Raw genomic sequence first — 23,917 nt, forward strand, 5'->3', positions numbered from 1 at the left:
CCATGGCTTTAAAATTTGAGTTCAGTTCTATAAAAACTCCACTCCTCTCCTGCTGTGGAGGTCTGGGCTAGGGTAGGTAAGTCCAGCTCCTCCCACACCTCACTGTGCTTACCCAGGCCGCAGCACCGGCCAGTTGTGCAGCGCAGGTGAGAAGTTCATGGCTCAGGACTGGGCTCCTCTGGAGCAGGACACACCCTTTCCCTTCTCCCAGGGTGGGGAGGCGCTCTGGCCCTCCAGGGATGTCAAGTGCTGTGGTGACTAAACCAAACTGGTCAATTTTCTCCTGGGATGAAGGCCCTAATTTTGAGACTTAATATCCAGTTATGGTTTCAAACCCAGCACCTCCTGGGATCATTGTGAAGTGACAGAGGGACATTCCTGGAAACCACCCCAGAGCCTTATCTTTCCTCCCCCCCCCCCCTTTGGGTACCAGGTATTGAGCCCAGGGGTGCTTAATCACTGAGCCACACCTCCAGCCCTTTTTGTTTTATTCAGAGGCAGGGTCTCACTGAGTAGTTTAGGGCCTCACTAAGTTGCTGAGGCTGGCTTTGAACTCGAAATCTTCCTACCTCGGCCTCCTGAGCCGCTGGGACTACTACCACCACTCCTATCCCAGAGCCTTACTTTTTCTTTTACCAGACCAGGCTCTTCAAACTTTCTGTAAAGGGTCAGGTGGTATCTGAGGCTTTGTGGACCACAGACTTTCTCTGGGGCTTATTTAGTCATTTTTTGTTGTTTGTTTGTTTTACACCACTTAAAACTATGGAAATCATTCTCCCCTCATAATCCATATACAACAGCCACAGGCCACATTTGACCCATGGGCCACAGTTCACCAACCTCTGATCTTGATGCCAAGGTTTGAGTCCCTGGAACCTATTAACAGTGACATTCTTTGAGAAAAAGCATAAAACTTGAGGTTCACATTAAATTGTATGAAGTCACTGTTTTCAAAGGATGTATTTAGAAATGACAACTCACACAGGAGTGGCTGGGGTGCAGCCCTGCCCCCTGGTGTTTTGCAGGAGCCTTTGAGGTGTGGAACCTGGGAGTGTCTCTGCGTGTCCCATCCATACCCAGGAGCAGCTCCGCGAGGCAGGAATGGCTGCTCACTGCTGTGCTCCCGGCACACACAGCACCCCTTCAAACATGTCATCTGGTTGGGCCTCGTTAGTCTTGGTGCATCCAGGTCTTTCATTACAGGCGCTCTGTAGCCAGTGTGGCCACACTCGGTATCCTGTGCCACCCGGTGTCCTGTGCCAGCCGCTGTCCTGAGTCCTTCTGTGATTGTTCACAGGAGCCTCCGAGCGCTTTTCTCTCCGGTGCAAACAAAGGCCAGGACCCCCAGCAGCTGGGGGCAAGCAGCATTGAGACTGGCCACCATGGCTCCACTGCCAGGTTCCTAGCCCCCAAAGTCACAGGGCCACTCATCACATGTGTCACCACTGGGCCTCCATCTCTGAGCAGGTCTCAGAGGCACCTGGTTCCACCGTGTGACAACAGAGCTCATCGCCCTCTGGGGCACTCTCAGGCTGACAACAGGTCTGCCAGATGGACAGAGTGGTCCAAGCTCACCAGCCATACACTCTGGGCTGCAGTCGGTTACACACAAACCGTGCCCCGTGAACTGATGTTTTTAATAATCTAATCCAGTTCTGATTTGGAAAGGTTCAAACCCTCATGAGTGACAAGGAGTCCAGCCTCTTCTAAAAGGTGCGAAGGCTGGGCTCCCCGCCGCCTGCGGTGCTTTACCTGATTCTCACCCGCAGGGAAAGGCAAAGGCCTTCAGCGCAAGGTCAAAGCCCCGAAAAAGCAGGAGGAGAAGGAGGAGAAGGGGAAGGGAAGGCCCCCGGAGGACGAGCTGAAGGGGTCCCTGGCCGACGACGACAGCTCCTCCACCACCACCGAGGCCTCCAACCCTGACACCGAGCCACTCAAGGAGGTAGGCGGCAGGCACCCGCCCCGCGGGCCTGGTGTAGTGCAGCGCTGGGGATCCTTGGGGACGGGTCAGCCCTCGTGCCGGGCCAGCTGGGGATGGACGGCTGCACCTCCCCTGGTGAAGGACGTTTGGAAGCACTGCTTCAGAGCTGGGAGTATCAGGAATAGTGACCCCTATTACTAGCTCACAGGTGCTGTCTGTGTCGAGAGGCTGGGTAGCGTCAGGACTTCATGGTCACGGTGTCACATTGGGAGCAGCTCCCTCCCCAGGCAGGTGGGACAGTGACTATCCCAGGAGGGTGTGGCCCAGGGCGAGACCCCAGGCTTTAGTGGTCACCCAGAGCTAGCAACCCAGCCCAGGACATGAGAGCCATGAGAATTCCACCTTGTCCCTGGAGTCTTCTGCTCAGGAATAACCTTGCAGAACGCCCAGCATGTGGCAGCATCCCACGGCATCGCAGAGGGGAAAGTCCCAGCCATGGATCGTGAGCTCCGAGCTGTGTGCAGGGTGGGGATGGTTCTGCTTTGATGCCTTTTAGATGAATGTTTGAGACATAAAGGGATCACGGAGCAGAGTCTCTTTCAGCTTCAGTCTAGTGACCTAAGGAGTCAATTCTTAAATGTGCCCAGCAGTGCCTGCAGGGTGAATTAATTTTGGAAACACGTGTGCCTTGCTATCCGGGCAGCGGCCTTGCTCTGCGTACCCCTCCTAGTTGGCCCATGCTGTCTGCTTGGTCCGCTTCTAGCCAGTACTGGGGTTCTGCACTTGATCCTCTAGAGAGCAGGGATCTGTTGCACGCCCCGGGGCCCTGGCTGCACAGGCTCATCCTCCCCTGTGGCAGCCGCACCCTGGTCACCCTCAGTGGCTGGCACCTGCCAGCATTCCTGCACCCACTAAACCATCCTGGCGCCCTTGTTGGCACTGTCCTCTGCCTGCCCCTGCTTGCACCCAGCAGCAGCCCCAAGTGCACATGCTGTGGCAGCACCCAGGCCTGTCTGGCTGCCTCGGTGGGTTCTGTCCTGGTGCGGTGCCCACAGAGGTCAGGAGCTTTCCTTTGTGACCAGGCCCAGTTGGCAGATGGTGTATTTGCTTCCCAGCGAGGTCACATGCAAGAGGTTGTTTTCCTCGTGTCTTTTCTGCCCATTCACTGAACAAACACTTGAAACCCCTGAATGCCAGGCCTGTGCCAGATGCTTGAGCACCATTGGACAGGGAGGCCACAGCCTTGTCCTCCTGAGCTCTCAGTCTGTGGCCCCCAGTGGACCGAGTGTTCAGGAGATGCTTCTCCAGTAACTCAAAGTAGTCTTCAGAGTGTAAGAGCCAGGGGCTGATGTACCTGCCTGTGCTTGATGTCATGGACAGTCGCCTGGCCTGGCATGGCCTGCTAAGTCAGGGTGTCGTCGTCACCACGTGGGAGGGCTGGATGCTGGTGGGTAGGTGCTACTCCACCCCCTGCGTGCACGCTGCCCCCTTTGCTGGGTGTGTCCTGACTCTCTGTCCCCTAGTGCTCCTTGAGTGACTGGTGAAGAGCCAGGCTGGTGTTCTGCCTTCCCACTAGCAGTTCACCTGGTGGGTTCCCCAGCACCTGAGCGGACACGCCTGTCCAGGGGACAGGTCCACTGACCTCATGTGCGCACGCCACAGCAGCGTCAGTCACTGTACGATGCACGTGCAGCTTCTGCACTGGCCTGGCTTTCGGGGGCAGCCTAGGTGGCCCTCCCAGTCCAGGCTCTACCTGGCGGCCAGGCGAGAACCCTCTAGAGCGCTCTGTCACACCACAGGCCCACATTGCTCCCAGGTTGTCCTGTCTCTCTCCACCTGCTAGGCCTCAAGGTCCTTGAGGGAAGAGGCCAGACCCGCACACCAGTCCCACTACCTGGCATCAAGTGGGTGTCTAGTAAATGTGTGTCGAGCAGGTGAATGAATACCTCAGCCTTGTCCTGTTGATGGTCCCACTGAGCCGGCCACACGCTGGTTCAGTGGAAGGCCCAGGTGTGGACACGTAGAGGGCGGCTTGCCTGGCTTTTTGGCCCTGAGTTTTGTTCTTTGGATTGGGCACGTTGCTAGGAGTGTTTAAGTTTATAGTCTTCGCTCAACTCTCCTTAGCTACCAGTTGCTTCTTCCACTGCCACCACCCGCTTCTATCAGATAGGAGTATATTAAAATGAACTCTGTAAAAAACTCAGACTCACCAAAACATAATTATAGTTACAATCGTAATGTGGTTGAAAAATTGACAAAACTACAGTAGATTTCAGGGAAGGAATGTGTCACGTTTATTCATTTCACAACATATATCCACTACCTCTTAGTGTCTTATCATTTGTCGTTTTTATTAATCCTTCTCAGCAATTCCACATGCGTTTTTTACAGGATACAGAAAAGCAAAAGGGAAAACAAGCCATGCCCGGAAAACATGAAAATGAAACGTCTCAAGTGAAGCAAAAAAGCAAAAAGCTCTTAAATGTTAAGAAAGAAATCCCCACGGATGTGAAACCCAGGTGAGGAGCGAGAGGGTGCAGAGGAATGAGGATAGGTGGGCTTCCAGGGCCTTTGCAGCAAAAGCCACGCTCCTTTGGGGCTTTCGTCACATTCGCTGCTAACACGGGCTCCAGGTGTTAGCCCGGGGTGGGGGGGGGCAGCTTGATGATCTGCTGCCAGGGGACAGGTATGGAGGAGAATTTCAGTTTATGACTCATTCCCAGGCAGAGAGGCTTTTCAGTTCTGCTCAAGGTGACCTTGATGGCCAGCACAGGTAAAAGCGTGACATCCTCCAGAAAGTGCCCCAAGGCTGCTGCAGCAGCAGCCCAGAGCTGGTGTCAGGACCTCAAGTTCTGTGCTGTAAAACTTGCAAGTTTGTTCCTACCAAAAAGAAAGTTCAGAGCAGGTATCCCCAGCCAGACGGTTCTCTCAGGAAACACCTCCAACTCGGGCCCCACGGCTAGACTCGCTACCGAGTGTTCCCGGAATAAATGAGGGCGTTAAACTAGTAGGTTACTAAAGAGCTTTTGGTGTGCAGAGATCTTGTGCAAATAGAGTTATGCAGTACATTTTGTGATTGTAAATTGTAAAACCAGTGCTCCTAAGAATGGTCTTAGAGATGCTGTGCCATAGGTGACATCACCAGATCTGCCGTCTGCTAGCCCTAGCCCTGGTGCCTGAGTTTAGTGCCTGAGACTGAGCAGACAGGATGTGCTCCTCTTCTCAGCCCTCTTGTGCTGACTCCTGTGGTGTTCTGGGGTTTGCGTTGGCCATTAGCAGGCTCCTAATTGGAAAAGGCTTCACTGGAGCCTGCACCCTTGTGAGGTCTGTGAGTTAATTCTCTCCGCCGCAGTTCTCCATTCTCTTGATGGATAGCTGATAAAGAAATGGGTCCCAGAAGGCCACTCGGGCAGCACACCCCACACATGCACCTTCAGTCTCCTGATCTCTTCAAACCCACTGATTGTCCTCTGTTTCTACAAATTTAAGGGTAAAACATTGAGAGTCCCAGTTCATCACCGCCAGCAAGCGGTGGTGGTGAATGCAGCATGCTGACGGGCGGCCACCATCAGGGCCAGTCCTGGCTTTAGTTGCCTGAGATCCTGTCCAGCTGTGCATATGATCATAGGCCAGAGGAAGGGCCTGGGCTCCCTGTCACCCTACAGCCACACCCTGAGCGCAGACTTTAGTAGAAGTCAGCTCCTGGGACTGGGAGCAGGGGCTGCGGTGGCAGAAACGTGGTCTGTTTTCCCAGCTTTATCACCTATGGTAGCAGGCCTGTGGACTCCAGAAGACTCCATCGCAGGTCACAGATGCGCGAAATAGGATTAGACCTCAGGCACTGAAAGGGCTTCCGCAGAATCAGGAAGGGTCCAGGACATCCTGCTTTAGGACAGCAATCATCTCTGCTCATTGGATTTTCTGTTTATGAGCATTTTTACACATTTGTATAATTGGAATATAAAATCTGTGATAAGCAGAGAGAAGTCTGGAATGTGGACCAAAAGCCATACACTCTCCAGCAGCGTACTTGCACAGGCAGCAGAGCCCAGGGCCCTGGACTGCATCACTAGACCACAGCCCTTCATCATGGGGAGCACACCCGTCTCCACCCACTCAGCCTCTGTCCCCCAGACATCGATGCAGCATGTGTGACGGGAGCAGGGACAAAGCCTGTGGGAGCCACCTTCTCCCTTCCCTTTTAGGAAAAGCCACCTAATAAAAGTTGGTTCTTGTCCATTTTTTTGGAAGCCTTAAAAAAGTATTTTGGTAGAGATCATCTGGCTTAATCAACAAAAATGAAATAGTCTGGCACCTTTTTTCTAAAAAGCCAATTAATGTTATAGTAGCAGAATTAAGCTTTGTACAGACATCCCCCCACTCCTTGACTACCTACCCCAAAAATAGCCCACGCCCACACCCTGCACCAGGGCTGGTGTCTGCCTCAGGCAGCCTTCCGGGTTTTTTGGAAGACAGTTTTTAAATAACCCTGTCAGTCAGAAGTAGAAGAGCAGCAAAAGATATTATGGCTCTGTGTACTGATGTGTACTCATCAGCAGTGCGTGGTTTTTGTTTGTTTTTGATTCTTTGAACGTCAGTTTGTTATCGCATTAAAATTCTGTTTATTTGGGCTAAGAGACCCTCTGAGTTTTTGGTTAGCTCTTATATTAATTCCTGAAATAATACCTATTAATTATAGAAAATTTGTGACATGCAGAGAGACTAAAGAATGAAAAGTCAGTTAGTTAATTGCCCCTATTTATTCTTGTTGCCAAGGCCAGCCTCAAATTTGGCATCCTCCTTCCTCGGCCTTCCGAGTCGCTGGGTTACAGGCATGTGCCACTGTGCCCGTCTCTGCTTATACATGTGTATTATCTTGAGCTCTCTCATGGCGCCCTGCTCCCCTGGACCACAGGCACGAGGTGCGGCCCTGCTTCTCTGCAAGGAATTGGTGCATTTCCACAGTAGCCAGGAACTTGGCACAGGTGCCCCCCCTCCAGAGTTTCTATGGGAAAGTGTCCAGGGTTTTGAGTAGCAGGAGCTGTGGTGGGGCGGGTCTGAGATCTTTGACGTCTGTATGTTCACGAGTCCCACAGTGGCCCAGGAGCTCCAGGCCCGCGGCCACACTTAGCAGCCCCACACGACAGTTCAGGGCTCTGTACCCATTTTCTGAAGTGGATGCTGTAGCCCTCACCTGTACCTGAACCAGGTGAGGGTCTACATGCTGAGTGTCTCCTGAGCAGCCCTGGGAAGCTGAGCACACAGCCGGTCCTGGGCTGGGCTGGGCTGAGCCGGGAGGAAGCCCACTTAGCATCAGTGACTTCCGCCCTCACCCAGAGCAACAGACACGCGTCTCCCTCCCTGGCTGTCTTCCAGTTCTCTAGAATTACCGTACCCTCCCACGTTGGAAAGTAAACCACGTAGAAATCTCCCAACCAAGATTCCTCTTCCAACTGCCTTGACAAGTGGATCCAAGTCACGAAATTCCCAGAAAACAAAAGGTATTGTCGTTTTGATCTGAGTGGTCAGCCACCTGAGGCTGGGGCATGTGCCCACCTGGGAGGCAAGGAGGGAGCAGAACTAAGGAATTCCCCTCCCTTAACAAATGTTTGATTTTTGTGCAGGTACAAATAAGTTAGTGGACAACAGACCACCTGCCCTAGCAAAATTTCTCCCCAGTAGTCAAGAACCAGGCAACACCAGCAGCTCAGAGGGTGAGAAGGACTCTCCGCCACCAGAGTGGGACGCAGTGCCAATCCACAGGCCCGGCAGCTGTGAGTACCGACCTGGCGCCCGGGGCCACCCACACCCCACCCACACCGTGGGAGCACATGCTCCAGCCATGTTGGCAAAGGCTCATGCAGGGCTCTGTCCCCGAAAGCTGGACACCAGCACAGCACTGCCTCTGTGCACGGTGGAATGACCTGGTCGGGTTGTTGATCATCCAAGAGTTGTCACCCCACAATAGTGGTCTTTTGCCTGCGGCCAGCTCCTCACATCACAGTACTGGAGAGAGTAGCAAGGGGCTGGCTGTGGCTCTGGAGACAAGGGCACAGAGCCACAGGCAGAGGGCACTGCAGAGGAGCCAGGGCCTCTGCAGGACGCATCAAGCGGAGAGGGCTAAGGACCAGGAGCCCACTCCTGCTCCTCGTCCTAGGGCAGCACTCGGAGCAGGGCGGTGGTGGGTTTCCTGTCCAGTTGTGCTGGACTGCCATCTTGATGCAGAATAAACATTGTAAGACATCTACCGGGAGTCTTTACGCCAGCCTGTGGATGGTACTTACCAGGCCAGGTGGATTCTCAGAGCATATCCTTGTGATTTGGGGGCCAGGGCAGCTCACACCAAGGGGGAGACAAGGTATTCTTGTAGAACAGGGGACGTTCAGCCCAGGTGGTGGCTTCAGCTGCCATCCTGAGGAACAGGAAGCGGAAGATGTCAAGACCCAAGAGCACCCGGCCAGCCTGGCAGGGACAGTGCAGGTACCAGCGCCTGACGCCCCCGAGGGCACACACAAATGAACTTCTGGTTTCTCTTTAAAACCTTTAAGCAGAACACGTCAGCGCCTTAGCTTGAGTCCCACATGTGCTGAGAACGTCGGAAGTAGCTGATAAAGAGCACAAAATATCACATTAATGAGGCCTTTTGTGTTTAATTTCCAGCAACTGACAGTCTTTATAAACTTTCTCTGCAAACCCTCAACGCAGACATTTTCTTAAAACAACGCCAGACCTCACCGAGCCCCGCCTCTCCATCTCCCCCTGCCGCCCCTTGCCCGTTCACGTCCCGGGGCAGCTACAGCAGCATCGTCAACAGCAGCTCTGGCAGGTAGGGGCCTCTTCTCAGCAGGGGCATCCAACGGCCACCATCACTGTCCTGCCACACCTCGGGTGCTTGCCCTTGGCCCTTGTACCTGGGGCCAGCAATGATCCTGCTCCTATTCTGAGTCACTCCCTGCTGTCACCCTGGCCTGGCCAGGGCACTCTCAGCACATCAGGCATTAAGTGAGGTTGGGGACACGGGTTTATGTGGCGCTAAGACCTGATGTTGGGAGGGCTCTGGCTAGGATGGCAGACGGGCCCTGCCAGGGGACCCACCAGCCACGCTCGCTCAGGCAGAGCCCCTTGTGTCTGCCTGGGACCATTAGCGAGTTGATTTTGGAAGGTGGGCTCACCAGCTGCCAGCATCATCATGGGTATCTGTGTGTCCCATCCTGGCAGGCTCATGTAGGTTCCCCCAGAGTTGGCAAGAGGCGGTGATCACCATGGCTGGAGAGCCTGCTCAGGCCTTGCCACGGTGGGCTTATCACCCTGCTGTGCCAGGAGCCCCCTCTGAGGTCTACTCCCATGCAGGCAGTGGTGGCTCTTCAGAGTGGCCCCTCCCAGCACTCCCCAGAACACGATCGCAGCCTCTGCAGTCCCTAGACCCCTCACTGCCACCTAACAAAGCAGTCTGACCCACAGCACGCCCAGGGCAGCCCTGAGAAGGCCCTGTTGGCCCCGCTGTGGGCACAGCTGGCCAGGACTCAGTCCTCACTCTGCTTCTTCCTTAGTGACCCGAAAATAAAGCAGCCAAACGGAAGCAAAAGCAAGTTGACGAAAGCAGCTTCGCTCCCGGGCAAGAACGGCAACCCCACCTTTGCTGCAGTCACGGCGGGTTATGACAAGAGCCCTGGTGAGTGCCCACCTTTGCCCCAAGGCCGGCACACCTGGGCACGGCTGCGTGGCCCTGGTCACTGTTTGCCCTCACTGACACAGATCCACTGTCACAGGTGGGAATGGCTTTGCTAAAGTGTCTTCAAGCAAAACAGACTTTTCCAGCAGCCTTGGCATCTCTCACATTCCCGTTGACAGCGACGGCTCGGACAGGTATGTGGTTGCCCCTGATCAGCAGGGAGGGCAGGACGCCTCCACGCGGCCACCCGCCCCCCAGAGGCATTTCCATGTCTGTTAGATGTAGATAGCGCTGCTAAGAAGCCTTGTCTTCTCGGGGAGCCACAGTCTCTGATGAAAGGGGTGCAGCAGGCCCCGGCCATGGGCCAGCAGACCCCAGTCCAGACATTTCCTCCTCGGTACCGTAGTGGGCTGGAGGGAGCACTCTGATGGCTTCTCAGGAACCCTCGTGAATCAGCTGGGCCCCTTGACACAGGTAGCAGTGTGGTGGCATTAGCCACCCACACTGGTGACCCGCCTAGAGGAGTGACAGCAGCAGGCCCCATGCCTCTCTACCAGTGGGAAGTCCTAGGTGTGAAGCCACTTTTTAAGAAATCTGCCCCCCTCTGCAGACGCCTGCTCTGACCCAGGCTGTGGGCGGGCACAGGCTTCTGTGGGCGGGCACAGGCTTCTGTGGCCCTGGGACCTGCCCTCATGAGAGGGCAGCCGCGCCTCCTACAGATGGGTGGTGCAGTGTGCCCGGCCCAGTGCACTAACATCCCCTGTTCTGTGTCCTTTCTCTCCTGAAAACTCAGCTCTGGTTTGTGGAGCCCCGTCAGCAACCCAAGCAGCCCCGACTTCACCCCCCTCAATTCATTCTCGGCCTTTGGAAATTCTTTTAACCTGACTGGTGGTGAGTGTTCAGCGAGACTGTGGGGAAACGGAGGGGCGGGACGAGGGGAACTTTCCTGTCCGGGGGAGCCACCCTTGAGCAGACGTACATACGTGCCGGGCAGGTCCTTTGAACTTGCATCAGATGCTGACGGCCTGAGGTACACACTGACTCCACTGGGACGGTTCTGATCTTGCCCTCTTGGGCGCCCTCGGATCCCGGCCCACACAGCGATGTCTGGCCCTCTCCCCGGCCTCCCTCCTCCACCATCCACCCAGGGCACAGTGGGCCAGGCTCTGCTAGGGGCCTGGTGGCCGTGCCCCATGGCCGGTGTCTAAGAGCTTCCTGACTCCTGGGAGGCCAGGGTACCGCCCCCTTTCTCTTGCCCTGTAGGATCGGAGCATTGCTGGGTGTGCCTCAGCTGCAGCATCCTGTGGGAGGGTCAGCACCTTCATGCCTGTAGTGCAGAATAAGCTTGAGCCTGGGAGACGTCCCCGCACGCGTCGGGGGAGCTGGCTTACAGTGGGACGGTGTGTGAACCCCATCTTCCCAGTGTGGCAGAACCAAACGCGGACTTGATGGCTATCTCATTTCAGAAGTTTTCAGCAAACTCGGGTTATCTCGCTCCTGCAATCAGTCCTCCCAGAGAAGCTGGAGTGAGTTCAGCAGTGGCCCCTCTTACCTCTGGGACTCTCCAGTGACAGATCCGAGCCCCTCCTGGCCGGCCAGCTCCAGCTCCCCCACCCACACGGCCACCGTGAGTACTTGGCCTGGCCCACAGCCTGGCCGTCATGGCCACTGAAGAGACAGTGAGGGGTGGGCTGGTGCAGTGCGGCCCTGCCCTGTCTCTGCGATCCGCCACAGTGAGCAAGCACTGTGCTTCAGAGCCTCGGGGACCAGGAGGTTTGGGGAGGAACGGCAGCTGTGGGGTTGGTCCTGGCTTCTCTCCTGGTACTTCAGGGTCCTTTTCAGCCTGTGACCTCAACCACAGGTGAGGCTGTGACCCACCTGGGGCTCAGATGAGGGCTGAGCAGGTTTCCGGGTCCATGTACCTCTGTCTGCGGCCCCTGAGGCAGGCTGGCACGTGGCATGCATTTTGTTTCTAAGAAGCACCCCTTAGCTCCAGCTTTTCTAGTGCACGTTTGTTTGCTTCTCAGCTCAATTTTTCTGCAGAGATTATGCTAAAAAAAAAAAAAAAAAACAAGTCCACTTATCAAGAGAAATGATTTCAGCTTCCTATAATTGTTACCAAAAACTGTGATCCCACTGTGATTGCGTCTTTGTTCTCAGGAAAACTAAATCAGATATGCAGGGTCCAACAGGCAGTGTTTTAACTTCGTAGCTCTTACTCCCTAGAGTCCACAGTTTGTCTTGTAATCATTCTGGCTTCAGGTTTGATGCCTTAACAATTGTTTAAAACAGGAGCTAGCAACAGGCATGGTGGCACACACCTGTGACCCCAGCAACTCAGGAGGCTGAGGCAGGAGCATCACAAGTTGGAGGCCAGCCTGGGCACCTTAGACTGTGTCTCAGAAAGGGCTGGGGATGTAGCTCAGTGGTGAACGTCTCTGGGTTCAATCTGCAAAACATAAAAAAGCCCAGGATCCCACAAACTCAGTAGAGAAACAGGTAGTCAGTATTCAGGCTTCACAGGCCACCTGTCTCTGCCCTTGTTCCTGGTGCAGAAGGAGCCAGAACAAGGGCAGTGCTCCAGGGAGACCAGCGCACAGGGCACGCCGGCTAGGTTCGGGCCACTAGCTGGAGCCCACCAGCCCTTCTTTGGAACATCAGAACTGTCTCCTCAGACTCTGACGTGGCCCCCTGTGGTTAGAAGTAAAGTGGGGAGCCTGTGACCTAGCCTCATTTGTCCCCCACTGAGCCACTGCCCTCTCCTGCCCATGCTGCCCAGGAACTCAGCCTGCTGTTCTCTGTCTTGTCGCAGTCGATCCTCGGCAGCACCAGCCTGTGGTCCACCACCCCCTTCAGCAGCTCCATCTGGTCCAGCAGCCTCAGTAGCGCCCTCCCCTTCACCTCCCCCGCAAGCGCGCTGTCCAGCGTCAGCCTCATGGGCGCCGAGACCTCCTCCACGGTGCACGCTCCTTCCGCGTCCAGCCCTGCCGACGACTTGGGACAGACCTACAACCCCTGGCGGATATGGAGTCCCACCATCGGAAGAAGAAGCTCTGACCCTTGGTCTAACTCGCACTTCCCTCATGAGAATTGAAATTAGGCAAAGAAACAAGAACAAACCGCGCGGGGGCGCCTCATCTCGATTATGACCCGCCGCCGAGACCTGTCGGGCTCCCTGCCCTCGCCCCACTCCCACCGCCCACCGGCCGCGCAGACTCGCAGACTCGCAGTCTCGCAGGGCAGGCTCTACACTCGCTTCTCAGATTTTTCTTGCAATTATGATACTATGAGGTTTGCTGTTGTGCTTTTAGAGAAAAGTCTGGACTCAGCCACAAACTCCACTAAGACCTGTCCACCCAGCCCTCAGCTGTCCCCGTTCCCCTCCCTCCCATCTCCTCCCTGCTTTCTTTACCTGTCTGAACACAAATTTGACATTACAGCTAAGGGAGTAATTTGAGTTGATTCAGAAGTCCTGGCATGTGACAATTTTACTAAATTTCCAAGTTTGGTTTTTAATAATTTCTCAATATTATGCGCCAAGATCTAATTTTAAAAATGTATGAGGACTTTGTGCTGAAAATACAGAGTATTTTTTTAAAAGTAAGGCTGTCTTGGTTAAAGCAGATTACAGAGATGTAAGACAACTTCAGAACAGTGGGTGAATGTAAGACCACTCAGTTGAGACCTTACGCATTTTCCGTGCTGTTTGTACTTGAGGTATGTAACATTTGTATACCTGAATTTATTTTAAAGATAAACTGAAATGCACATAACCAAGTCTTGAAGTACAAGATTGAATGTGTATTTCTTAAAAATACAACTTTGTGTTGTACTTTGAAATAAATGATGCTTTTTTCAAAAGCCTTGAATTGTTTTGTTTCGCTTTTTTTTTTTTTTAAACACATTTATTTGGACTTCCGCACACCAAACAAAACCCCCGGCGCTATTGCCCAACCCTCTGGAGTTGACGGGTCAAGGCAGTGCTTGGTGGGTGTGGCTGGACCTGGTGGTCTACTGCAGTTCCCACAGTGGTCACTGAGGGTCTAGGAGAGAAACCTGGAAGCCTGTTCAGACTCCTCCAAGGGTGGTTTTTCCTCCCAACATCCTAGACATTAATAGAATGACGATGGTTAACTCCATCTCAGCACCTGGCTGAAACCGTGGCTGGCCTCGTGATGACCAGGGCCCCGAGACAGGCTGATGGCAGAGCCACATGCCAGTCGCCATTCTTGGCACAGGGCCTGTGTCCACCACTGCATGTCCTGGGATGGGCTGACCTCTGTCAAACTGTGAGTCACGTGAGGAGCGGAAGATCTGAGAGGAGCAGGGTGTGGAAGGCGGGCAGCTGGGAATCGGCAGGGCCTAGGAGGGACCTGACCCGCCGGCAGGAGTTCCCCACAGCTCACAGCTCAGGGTGCCAAGTGGCCCCTTTCAGTTCCGAGCTGGGGAGGGGACTAGGAGAGTGGCCATCTACCCACCATCAGCCCACTGATGTTGAGAAGTTTGAGCAACCTAACCTGATGCAGCTGTACCCCAAGCCGGGCTGGACCCAAGGGACTGTGTGACACTGACCGAAGGAGCCACAGCAGAGAAGGCTCAGTGCCGAGTAGAATCACTAGCACAAGCTGTCTGTCCTTGGAACAGACTGGAAGTCATATACCACACCTGGAAGGTGCAGAAGTGTGCACACCTGGGATGTTATTTATCCTCTTCACAAAGTGTGTTGATCCTTTGCCACTTTAGTTCTCCTACAACTCCTCCAAATGGTTCCTGGGGTCTGCAGGGACACCAGACGAGTGCCAGCCTGCCACTGGGTGTCACTTTGGGTCAATCTTTCAGAGAGGCCTGCCTGCTCCACTTGCTCTTCTTAGCCCCTCCTTTCTTATTTTCAAGCCAGGCGTGGCCAGGGGGGTGGGAGTGTTGAACAGAACTGTCAGAGGTCAGTTACACCAGGAAAAAACTGAGCCGTCCTCACGAAGGTCGGAGTAGTGAGCCATGGTGTGGCGTGATTTTTCATCCACCATATGCTACGATTCTGTAAAACCAGACGCGGAACCGATCACTCCGATCACTCCAGATGTCTGGTGCTTGGGCCCATGGTGGCATGTGGGTGATAGCTGCCCTTTCACCATCTCCCTAGCAGGGTCTCTTCTGGTCACTTGCAAAACCAGGGCCGATTCAAGCCTTAGGAATCTATACCAAAGCAGATAATCAAGTGTAAATCTCTACAACAGGTGAGCTTCACATAAACCCTCATTAATTAAAGAAATTCATCAGCAATCTTCACTTAAAATAAGGGTATAGTAGGGAGCCTAAACTTGCTTTGTCACCTAAGTCTGCCAAACTCATAAGTCCTAATTCCATCCCATGAGCCTCATCCACAAGCTTGAGGAACATGTGCCCTTGGAGAGGGAGAAATTCAAACAAACCTTACTGCTGTCGTCTAGGACTCACAGATAACCCAGGGTAAGCAATCCAGTGGCGGGTGACCCTCTCAACAGCCAAGTCTGAAGGCTTGACAGAACTTGGAGTCTCCAGTTTATGGGGAAAACTTGTTAGCACAATAGTTTGCTTTGTAGCAGGCCAAGGTCAAATTTAAAGTTACATAGATAGAAAGAAGGACAAGATGGCTGAAAAGAGGTGCCCAAAACTTGCTGCCGCCTCCACAAACAAGGACCCAAGTAACAGGTGCGCAGCTGTATTTGCGGTGACGAGCAGTCGGAGAACCGGAACTGAGCAGGACAGAAACCTGGGCCAACAGCACAGCAAGAAACCAAACGCTCCAGCATGTGCCACCCAGTCCAGAGCCGGGGCAGAGGTCTCCCCTTTGCAGGGGTGAGGGTCACAGAGATGGTCCCGGCAAACTCCACCATGCAATTGCTGGCAGTCCTGGCCACTGGACGCTTTCACCCCACTCACCGGCCTGCAGCCCACTTAGACAAGTAGCCTAAAATCTTCATGGTGGGCTGGCTTTGGAGAAAAGACCCCTCACCTGCTAGCAGTCCCCCCGGTGGGCTACAGCCAGGAGCCATCTTGAGAAAAGGGCCCATGTCGGAATCTGGATGGCTCTTGGGGACACAGCATGTTCCCATCTCTGGGTCCCCACAGGTACTGCCCTGGCTCAGGGGTAGCTGCCTCATGAGTGACTGGCCCATGTCAGTAGGGTGCCCTGTATTCTAGGGGACAGGGGACATGACAGGAACAGAGAGCACTGCCCTCAAGAACTAGGACGTGGCCAGCATGGCCAGCCCCTGGTACCAGGGCGGGACTGCAGGCAAGGGCCCCGTGGTTCCTGCAGCCCCCCCGCACCGAGCTCAAGCACCTGCTACTGTCGGCGCAGGGAGGAAACCCGGATTCCCGCCACGCCCCTGCCCACAGGTGACAGGGCCTGGAGCAACCCGGGGCTCTGGCTGTTGCCCTGTCCCCAGGCCCACATGGCTAGAGGATGCCAAGAGCAACTGAGTCCAGCTTGGCCACCGTCGCGCTCCAGGGGCAGCTAAGGCTGAAGGAATAGGGAGAAAAGCCCTGGCCGTCCCCCAAACCTGACCCCACCCTCAGCAGAAGCTCAGAACATTGCCTGGTGCCACTGAGACCCCATTCTGCACAGGGACTGCCACAGGAGCCAGAGGAACACCCCAGTTATCCCTGCCACCCGCCCAGACGGTTCCCACGGCCGGTGGTCCCCTCACCTTGTCTGACCACACACTGCTGTCAAGACCATGCAAGCACCACAGGGGAGGCCAGGGCTCTGCGACTGCCTCTCCCCCCCACCCCCGCAGCATCTGGGCCCACACCCCTGTTGGGCTGGACAAGTGCTTTAGGGCCCTCACCACTGCTGGGGACGCCAGAGCCCGAGGCCCTAGCTAGAAGCAGAGTTCACATCAGAGCAAAGTCCCCATCGCCAGTTAGAGGCCGTCAGTCCTATGACTGAGGAACCATGGAGCACCCCACAGCCACTGCTGTCTACACAGCCCCTGACCGAACACTAGTGTCCCCACTGCTGCAAGGCCCACAGCAGCGGAGTCTGACTGCCATAGGACGTCCTGTGCCCAAAGTCAACAATCCCAGTCGAAAGAGGTGACAGGGATCCAATGCTGCACAGCAAATCAGCACCCCAGGCACACCTTTCCAGGAAGCTGCTTACTAAGAAAGCCACCCATAAAAGTGGTAGAGTTACCTAGTCCACCAGACATGGAAATCTCAACATAGGAGCACAAGAAATACGAAAATCCAAATATGACATCTCCAAAAGACATCATAACTCTTGCAGCAGAATCCAAAGAAATAAAAATGGATGAAATGCCTGATAAAGGATTTAAAGAAGCCGGGTGCTGTGGTGCACGCCTATAATCCCAGCCGCTCAGGAGGCTGAGGCAAGAGGATGGTGAGTTCAAAGCTAGCCTCCAGAACTTAGCGAGGCCCTAAGCAACTTAATAAGACCCTATCTCTAAATAAAATATTTTTGGAAAGGGCTGAGGATGCAGCTCAGTGGTTAAGAGCCCCTAGGTTCAATCCCTGGTACCACAAAAAAAAAAAAAAATACAGTTGACAGCTTCAACAATAGACTAGATCAAGCAGAAGGTATCTGAACTTGAAAACAGGTACAATTAATATGTGGTAATAAAAATGGGAAAAGTTATGTATACAAATCATTTAACAAAACAGTATGGAAACTTTTGAAATATTTGTCTAATTTTATAAAATCCTTGCAATTCATAAAGACTTGGCATCTTAACAAAATTGTAACATCCAGATTAACTGAAGACTGAGATGTAAATTGGTGCATGAGTAACTTAAACACTGCAGCTTCTGAAAAGAACAAAAACTAATACAAAAAAAAATTCATTGCAACTTTCTCTGGTTTCTTAAAATGAGTCATTCACAAAATATACAAATACTTTAAAATGATGTGTTTGTTTTGCCATTTCAGAATTTTAAATAGGAAGTAAATGCTCATGAAATGTTAATTTGGCTTTTATATTTCTGTTGTCCGGCAGCTTCAGATCCGGAGAGAAAAACTACAGATTATTTCTATAGGTACAGGTCTGTGTAGAGAATAATCAATGATGTGTTTTCTCTTAAGTTGTTACAGTTAATCCTGATAATCTAACATGACATATAGTTTTCTTTAATACACTGAAAAGTTGATTGTCTTTTAAAGCCATAGCCAAAACTTCAAATCATTACTTCTATGTAACCAAATTTTATACAAATAAAGATCTTAGAGGTCACATTAATAATGTACCAAAAGAATAAACTTAGAATTTGGGTTTTTCACAGAAAATAATTGAGTAAGTTATGCCAAATGAGAAGAAATTTCTTTTTGTCACAAAATTATTAACTCTAAATGTGAAAATTACATACTACTTAGTAGTTTTTACTTAGTGATTTGTAGCCCTGACTTTGTTTCCTATTTCAAAATGAAAGAAAGAGGCTTCCAACTTGGACAAAAGCCTAAGAATGCTTTGCTATTATCTAAGAAAAATGCAAAATAAATAAAAGGTCCTTCCAATGCAAAATCATAGATAGTAGTGTTTGGGCTGCCCATCGTGAGGGGAAGCAAGACTGACCTCGAGGAACATTCCACAGTCACACTGGTCATGGGGAAATTGAGAGGACATTGTAACTGTCCAAAGGCCCTGACTTGAAAGGAAAAGAAGGGATGAAAAAAAAATTATGGAAAATTTATGGTGCCCATTACATTTTAGGGTGGCCAACTGATATCACAAAAAAAGAAAGAAAAGAAAACATTTATAGCCAGGCACCGTGGTGCAGGCCTGTAATCTCAGCAGTTCAGGAGGCTGAGGCAGGAGGATTCTGAGTTCAAAGCCAGCCTCAGCAAAAGCAAGGTGCTAAATAAAACACAAAACAGGGCTGGGGATGTGGCTCAGCGGTGGTGTGCCCCTGAGTTCAATCCCTGGTACAAAAAAAAAAAATTACAGTGGAGTGTAGCAAAGAGTCTTCATGATATTTATTTCCTATAATGTCAGAGTTAAATCAGCAATAATACTAAACCAAAACTCCCGGGCAGCTGTAGGGATATTACCAAGGATGTTCACAAACTTCGACCTCCCTGTGAGTGAAGCAATCCTGATAACCCACAGCCCCGGTGGCCCCGCCACAGAAGCCTCCGCCACAGGCTGTAACTCCAGCCTGGATATTGCTTATTGGTTTTCCCCATGGACTGACAACTTCCTCACTAGAGAGTGTCCAACAGAAACAAAAAGTGCTTGACTCTGTTTTCCAACCTCAAACCCAGCCCACTTCCTTAATGACAGATGCGTTTTTCCAGCACAATTATTAAGAAACATTAAAGTTTTGCCTTTACTCCAGAACTTTGACCATCTTCTTTTTGATGATCTTCTAGAAAAACAGAATTACTGGAAGTAACATCAGCAAACCTTTCAGGAAACTTGGAAATTCTACATCTTTAAAAGATTACCATGAGCACAAGTGCTCTTCAGATCAGCCAGCCTGGGGTCCAACGTGTCACCTGCTCATGATGGATGGCAGGCCACATGTGCAAGCTGAGATCTCACACCTGAGCTTCGATTCTACATGAACAGTTTTCTTCCAGCTTCATCTCAACCCATACAAATTGCATCCAGGACATCCTCTATACAAAGGGCGCACAAGACCCAATTTACTCATTCCTGTTATAGGAAATAATACTGTATCCCCCAGATCTGCAGAGACAGTGCCCCCTGCTGGTTACCAGGCTTACACGTGTTGACCACACACATCCACCCTGCATGTTCCAAGCCATCAGATATTTCCAGGTATTTACAACTAACACTCGCATCACACGACTAAACCAGTCAGGTCACTCCAGGTAAACTGGGCAGGCACAAAATAGTCACACAGAGTCAGAGAAAGACCTTTTTCTCTGGGCTCTGAGACGACTCCTCTGACCCAGCTCCTACAGGAGGCAAGGCAGGCAAGAAAGAGGAAGAGCAGCCTCGAATCCGGGTTCTACTGGGGAGGCTGTTCCACGGAATATTCTATCCCCCAAAAGGGCAAAGGGGTAGGATTACAAAGGAACAGGTGAGTGTAACTCAGCCCCAGCAGGGGACACCTATTCCTGGAGCCACGCCTTGTTATCTGAGGCGGGGGTAACTCCCAAGCTACTGCCACCTGGCAAGCATTGGTTACAACCCAGGTGCATCAGGACTTAAAGGCATCTGATTCCAGGGTAGCTCCTGACATAGTCCCTCTTTCTTAATTTAAGAAAAAAAAAAAAGCAACTGGGGAATTATAGTTTTCAGTCACTGGATTCTTGGTCCCAGGTCATCATGACCTACTATTGAGACACAAAAGGAATTAGTAGAAAACATCAGTAACGTAATATATTGAATGGTATGTTAAACATAGCCACAAGGGCTGTAATTGTAGGAACAATAAATAATATTTTAAGTGGTCACTTCAAGGATCAGGAGATCAAGAGCTTGTCTAGGTCTGGTAAATTGGCATGCACCTGTTTCAAGGCCTGAGTAACATACCATATAGAATGTTTCAGCATACTTAGGATTAAGGTGATTTAATTAACTTTGGAAGAGCCAGGTTATTATTAATACTTTGCCAAACACTCACTAGAAAATTCTTAATCTTGTCCCAATTTTATTGGGAAGTGGTGTGTTTGGCCATAGTAACAAAGACATTTTTATTTGGCATGGCAATGAAGCCTTTCCACAAACCATAGAGCAGGGGGCTCTTCTGCATTGTTCATTAAAGTGATTTCTAGACCATTTTAACTTAGTTTCAATCCTTCCATCAGCACTTATCTGACTATGAAGGATTTTGGAAGTAATTTAAGTCAAATTATTAAGAAAATTTACATGTTGTAAATTTAAAAACATAACCACAAGGGCTGTAATTGTAGGAACAATGAATAATATTTTAAGTAGTCACTTCAAGGATCAGGGGATCAAGAGCTTGCCTAGGTCTGGTTAATTGGCATGCACCTGTTTCAAGGCCTGAGCGTTAACTTCAGCATGTCAGCTGGCAATGGGACAGAGGAAGGTTGATGCAGGGTCAGTGTCCTTTTCCTCTACTATAACTAGTGATAAAATTAGGCAAGTTGCATTTTTTACAGATTACAGGATATTTAACATCCTTCCTCTTAATTCTCACATTTAAGGAGTCTCTTAGGTCTGTCAGTAACACAAAAATTCTGGAGGCAGTAGTTAAACATCAAAACACCCTTTTGGGTGCCATCTTGCTGAGGATGAAGGTTTCCAGAAGTTATGGCATCCTCACGTAATTCTAGGAGACCAGTCTAAAATATATCCACTATTTCTACACACCTGATGTTGTACTGGCAAGATATATGCACAATCCATCCACTTAGAAAAGGTGTCAATTTCTATCTTAGAATAATTAGGGCAGTAATATATTGGTGGATATTTTATGTAAATAACTGGCCTGGATAGGAAAGTTCTATTTCAACAACCTTTCTATTTTGACAATTGTCCAGATATATAGTCTTAATTTTTAAGGACCAGCATAATTGACTGGTTTAGGTTTCCCATATGCTGTATTTTTCTCAACAGATACTCCCAGACAGCCCTTTTACCATAGGATCAACATATAGGTATAACTGACCATTACAGTCAGGATAATTAATCTAGTTACATGGGTGGACTTTCCAGTCCACACTGCAAGACACATTAAAGGTGCACCTGAGGAATGGGTCCATAGAAGTTTGTTCATAATTTTTATTTACCTGACAAGCTTGTGAAGCTGCATGATTATAAACTCTGCAGCTGGGAGATTTACCTTCCTCTGTCAGGTAAATCAGGAAGGATTTACCTTCCTTTCCACGATGACCAGTTTAATTTACTGAATCATGTTCAGCAGCAGTAAGACTCTCAATATTACAATTAAGAAAAATTTTGAAATATTTGTAAGATCTAGTGTGTGCCTATGGGGTCCTGTTTTCCCCCATCTTTAATATATTAACATTGAATGAAAGGCTAGCGTAAGTCATATTATCATTAGTTTTAAGTTATAGACAATAGTACAGGTATATATAAATAATAAAAAAAGGTTTAACATCTGTGTTGAATTTTGTCTTGAAGTTTGATAAAAGTTATTGAAAGGGACTATGAATTTTGATAAAAATCAAAATTTGTCTTGAATTTTGATAAAAGTTATTTAAAGGGACTATGGCAAATAGAAACTTAGCCTTCACTCGATGTATGACTTGATTTTGACTTTAACAGAATTACCAAAAATGAAGAATACAATAAGTTGTATATAAAAATTTGTATTTTTAAATTAGCTCTAGATGATTCTTAAATAATAATCTTAATTTGGAATGAAGCGAGAGACAGAGTTTTTAACTTAAGAATGGTGGCCTTTACTAGAAGCATGAGAAAAATACAGACATCCATCCAAAATAGGAAGTCCATATGCTAAATAACCCTAGAGAAGATATTTTGAATCCATGAAAACCTGTCATTATGTCGTCAAACTTAGTGTTGACCTAAGTAGGGGAGTTAGTATCCCAAATCTTAATGGGTAAAAACAAGTTAACAGTATTGTTTAAGACAGTGATCTGATTTAAAATTTTATATGACATTGAGCTAACAATAACATTTTTAGGGATCTTTTGTCAAAATAATATTTGTGTATAAAAAATCAGTTGTATGGACATACTTAATAATTTAAGTAAAATTAGCTCTAATAATCATGTATAATTTATGGTTTTATCGATTTCAAAAATATCAATGTTTGTAGGGCATTGTCTCATATTAAGGTTGAGAAAAGGTCTATCATGTTAACTTTTTATCGAAATATGTTATTGGCTGTTGAGCTGATTGATTTATGGCTGTCTATCTAATATTTTAGGGATAACTATTTTTGGAGTCATTTTTTCTCAGTGATAAGCTGTTGACAAGGCCTCAAAGTAAGGCCCTGTTTTAATGTTTTGAGGCTTCTAAAATCTGTTTATAACTTGGAAGAGGAGTAAAATTTTTAACCAGGAAGCTTATTTTTCTTGGGGTAGGGTTAGCATTTTAATCTCAGTCTGTCTGACTGTGGCCTTTCCTTTCCTTCATTTGGTCTCCAAACTTGGTTAGGATGACGTTAACCTTTGGAAATCCCTTGGAATGTCTAGGGCTAACTGGATGATAAACTCACCTTTAGAAAATGGGTGGCCCCCTATAAATCTAAGGTGTTGTACTGTCTTTTTTAGTCTCTCTATGAAAATAGTAGGATTTTTCTAAAGGCTTACTAAAATTATTTTGTAGGCATTTTGTTTACATGATGGATGTCTGTTTGGGGGAGTTGTCTGTGCTCCAAACTGTCAGGCTTGTCCCTATGTTGTGTTACTGGGACACAATTAAGATAAATCTCCTTTAAAATTGTTTTTAAGATGGCCCTCTATTTTTAAAGTTTAGCTAAGTATCTCTCTAGATAAGGTGAGATGTTTGGCATAATGTTGAAATAATATGTGAATTTGGAGTTCTCAAAAATCTCCCTGAATTTGTTTTGGTCTATATTAAGTTTGAGAGGTTCCCTTTGATCTTTCTAGTAGGTATTTTTAAGTCTTCTTGCTAGTAGTTGAGACTAGATATGAAAATGAGATACCTTTTATTGATTATTATAATTTCCCAGTATAGAGATTAACTGGTCCATCCTAACAATTTAAAAAGAACTCTCAATCTCTTTCTGAGACAAAGTCTCAAAATATCTTTATATCTCAGAATATTATCCTTTAAATAGGTGTCTTTTAATTGTCTTTTAGAAAATATGCCCAGTGTATGGAGCAATATACAAGTCTTACAATGTTTCATGGATTATAGGTCCATTCAGACAACTTATGTAATACCAATGAATTTCCAACAAAATTTGTAACTTTCATTGTTCAAAACTAATGTGCAACTTTAATTTGGAGAACATCAATTCCAATAATAATAATAATAATCCAATCTCCCAAATCCCATAAACATTCAATGATGTCTTGAATCAATCAATTTAGTCTCCAAGGAGAAGAGTGAACATTGGAATTTAAGTGAGCATTTTAAAATATTTATTGTTTAATGAAAGATGTCAATTTATTCACTAAAATTAATCCTTGTCTTAAACATTAAGAATCATTAGGCAAATGAAGACCTTACTTAATGGAAATGAACTTAACAATTTAATAGGTCTTTATCATGTCAAAATATGAACAAAATCTTGGTTCATATTAGTATAATAAAATCAGGGGGAAAATTCTGAAATATCCTAGAATTAATCAGTTCAAATTATTATAGTCAGTCCAGTTATACATAAATCTGTTTTTTAATTGTTTTAACTTTCTATATCATCTATCTAGATAG

The 23,917-nt window shown here is 49.1% G+C and overlaps 1 protein-coding gene across 4 annotated transcripts in view; it reads left to right on the forward strand.

The window, feature by feature from the left end:
* The window catches only part of Tmem131 (transmembrane protein 131), a 160,424-nt gene extending 146,962 nt beyond the window's left edge, over positions 1 to 13,462 (forward strand). For 3 of the 4 annotated variants that reach the window (XM_027950670.2, XM_071601866.1, XM_071601867.1), the window contains 10 exons: positions 1,770 to 1,942; positions 4,313 to 4,440; positions 7,298 to 7,422; positions 7,546 to 7,695; positions 8,582 to 8,747; positions 9,472 to 9,593; positions 9,691 to 9,787; positions 10,387 to 10,484; positions 11,060 to 11,220; positions 12,406 to 13,462. In XM_027950670.2, the coding sequence (XP_027806471.1) occupies positions 1,770 to 1,942; positions 4,313 to 4,440; positions 7,298 to 7,422; positions 7,546 to 7,695; positions 8,582 to 8,747; positions 9,472 to 9,593; positions 9,691 to 9,787; positions 10,387 to 10,484; positions 11,060 to 11,220; positions 12,406 to 12,687 (1,502 nt within the window). In that variant the 3' untranslated portion in view covers positions 12,688 to 13,462. The remainder of the gene's footprint in view (positions 1 to 1,769; positions 1,943 to 4,312; positions 4,441 to 7,297; positions 7,423 to 7,545; positions 7,696 to 8,581; positions 8,748 to 9,471; positions 9,594 to 9,690; positions 9,788 to 10,386; positions 10,485 to 11,059; positions 11,221 to 12,405) is intronic. The other variant, XM_071601865.1, reaches the window with a different exon arrangement.
* Positions 13,463 to 23,917: the final 10,455 nt, after the last annotated feature.

This window comes from Marmota flaviventris, chromosome 14 (assembly GCF_047511675.1).
Source record: "Marmota flaviventris isolate mMarFla1 chromosome 14, mMarFla1.hap1, whole genome shotgun sequence".
Classification (NCBI taxonomy): domain Eukaryota; kingdom Metazoa; phylum Chordata; class Mammalia; order Rodentia; family Sciuridae; genus Marmota; species Marmota flaviventris.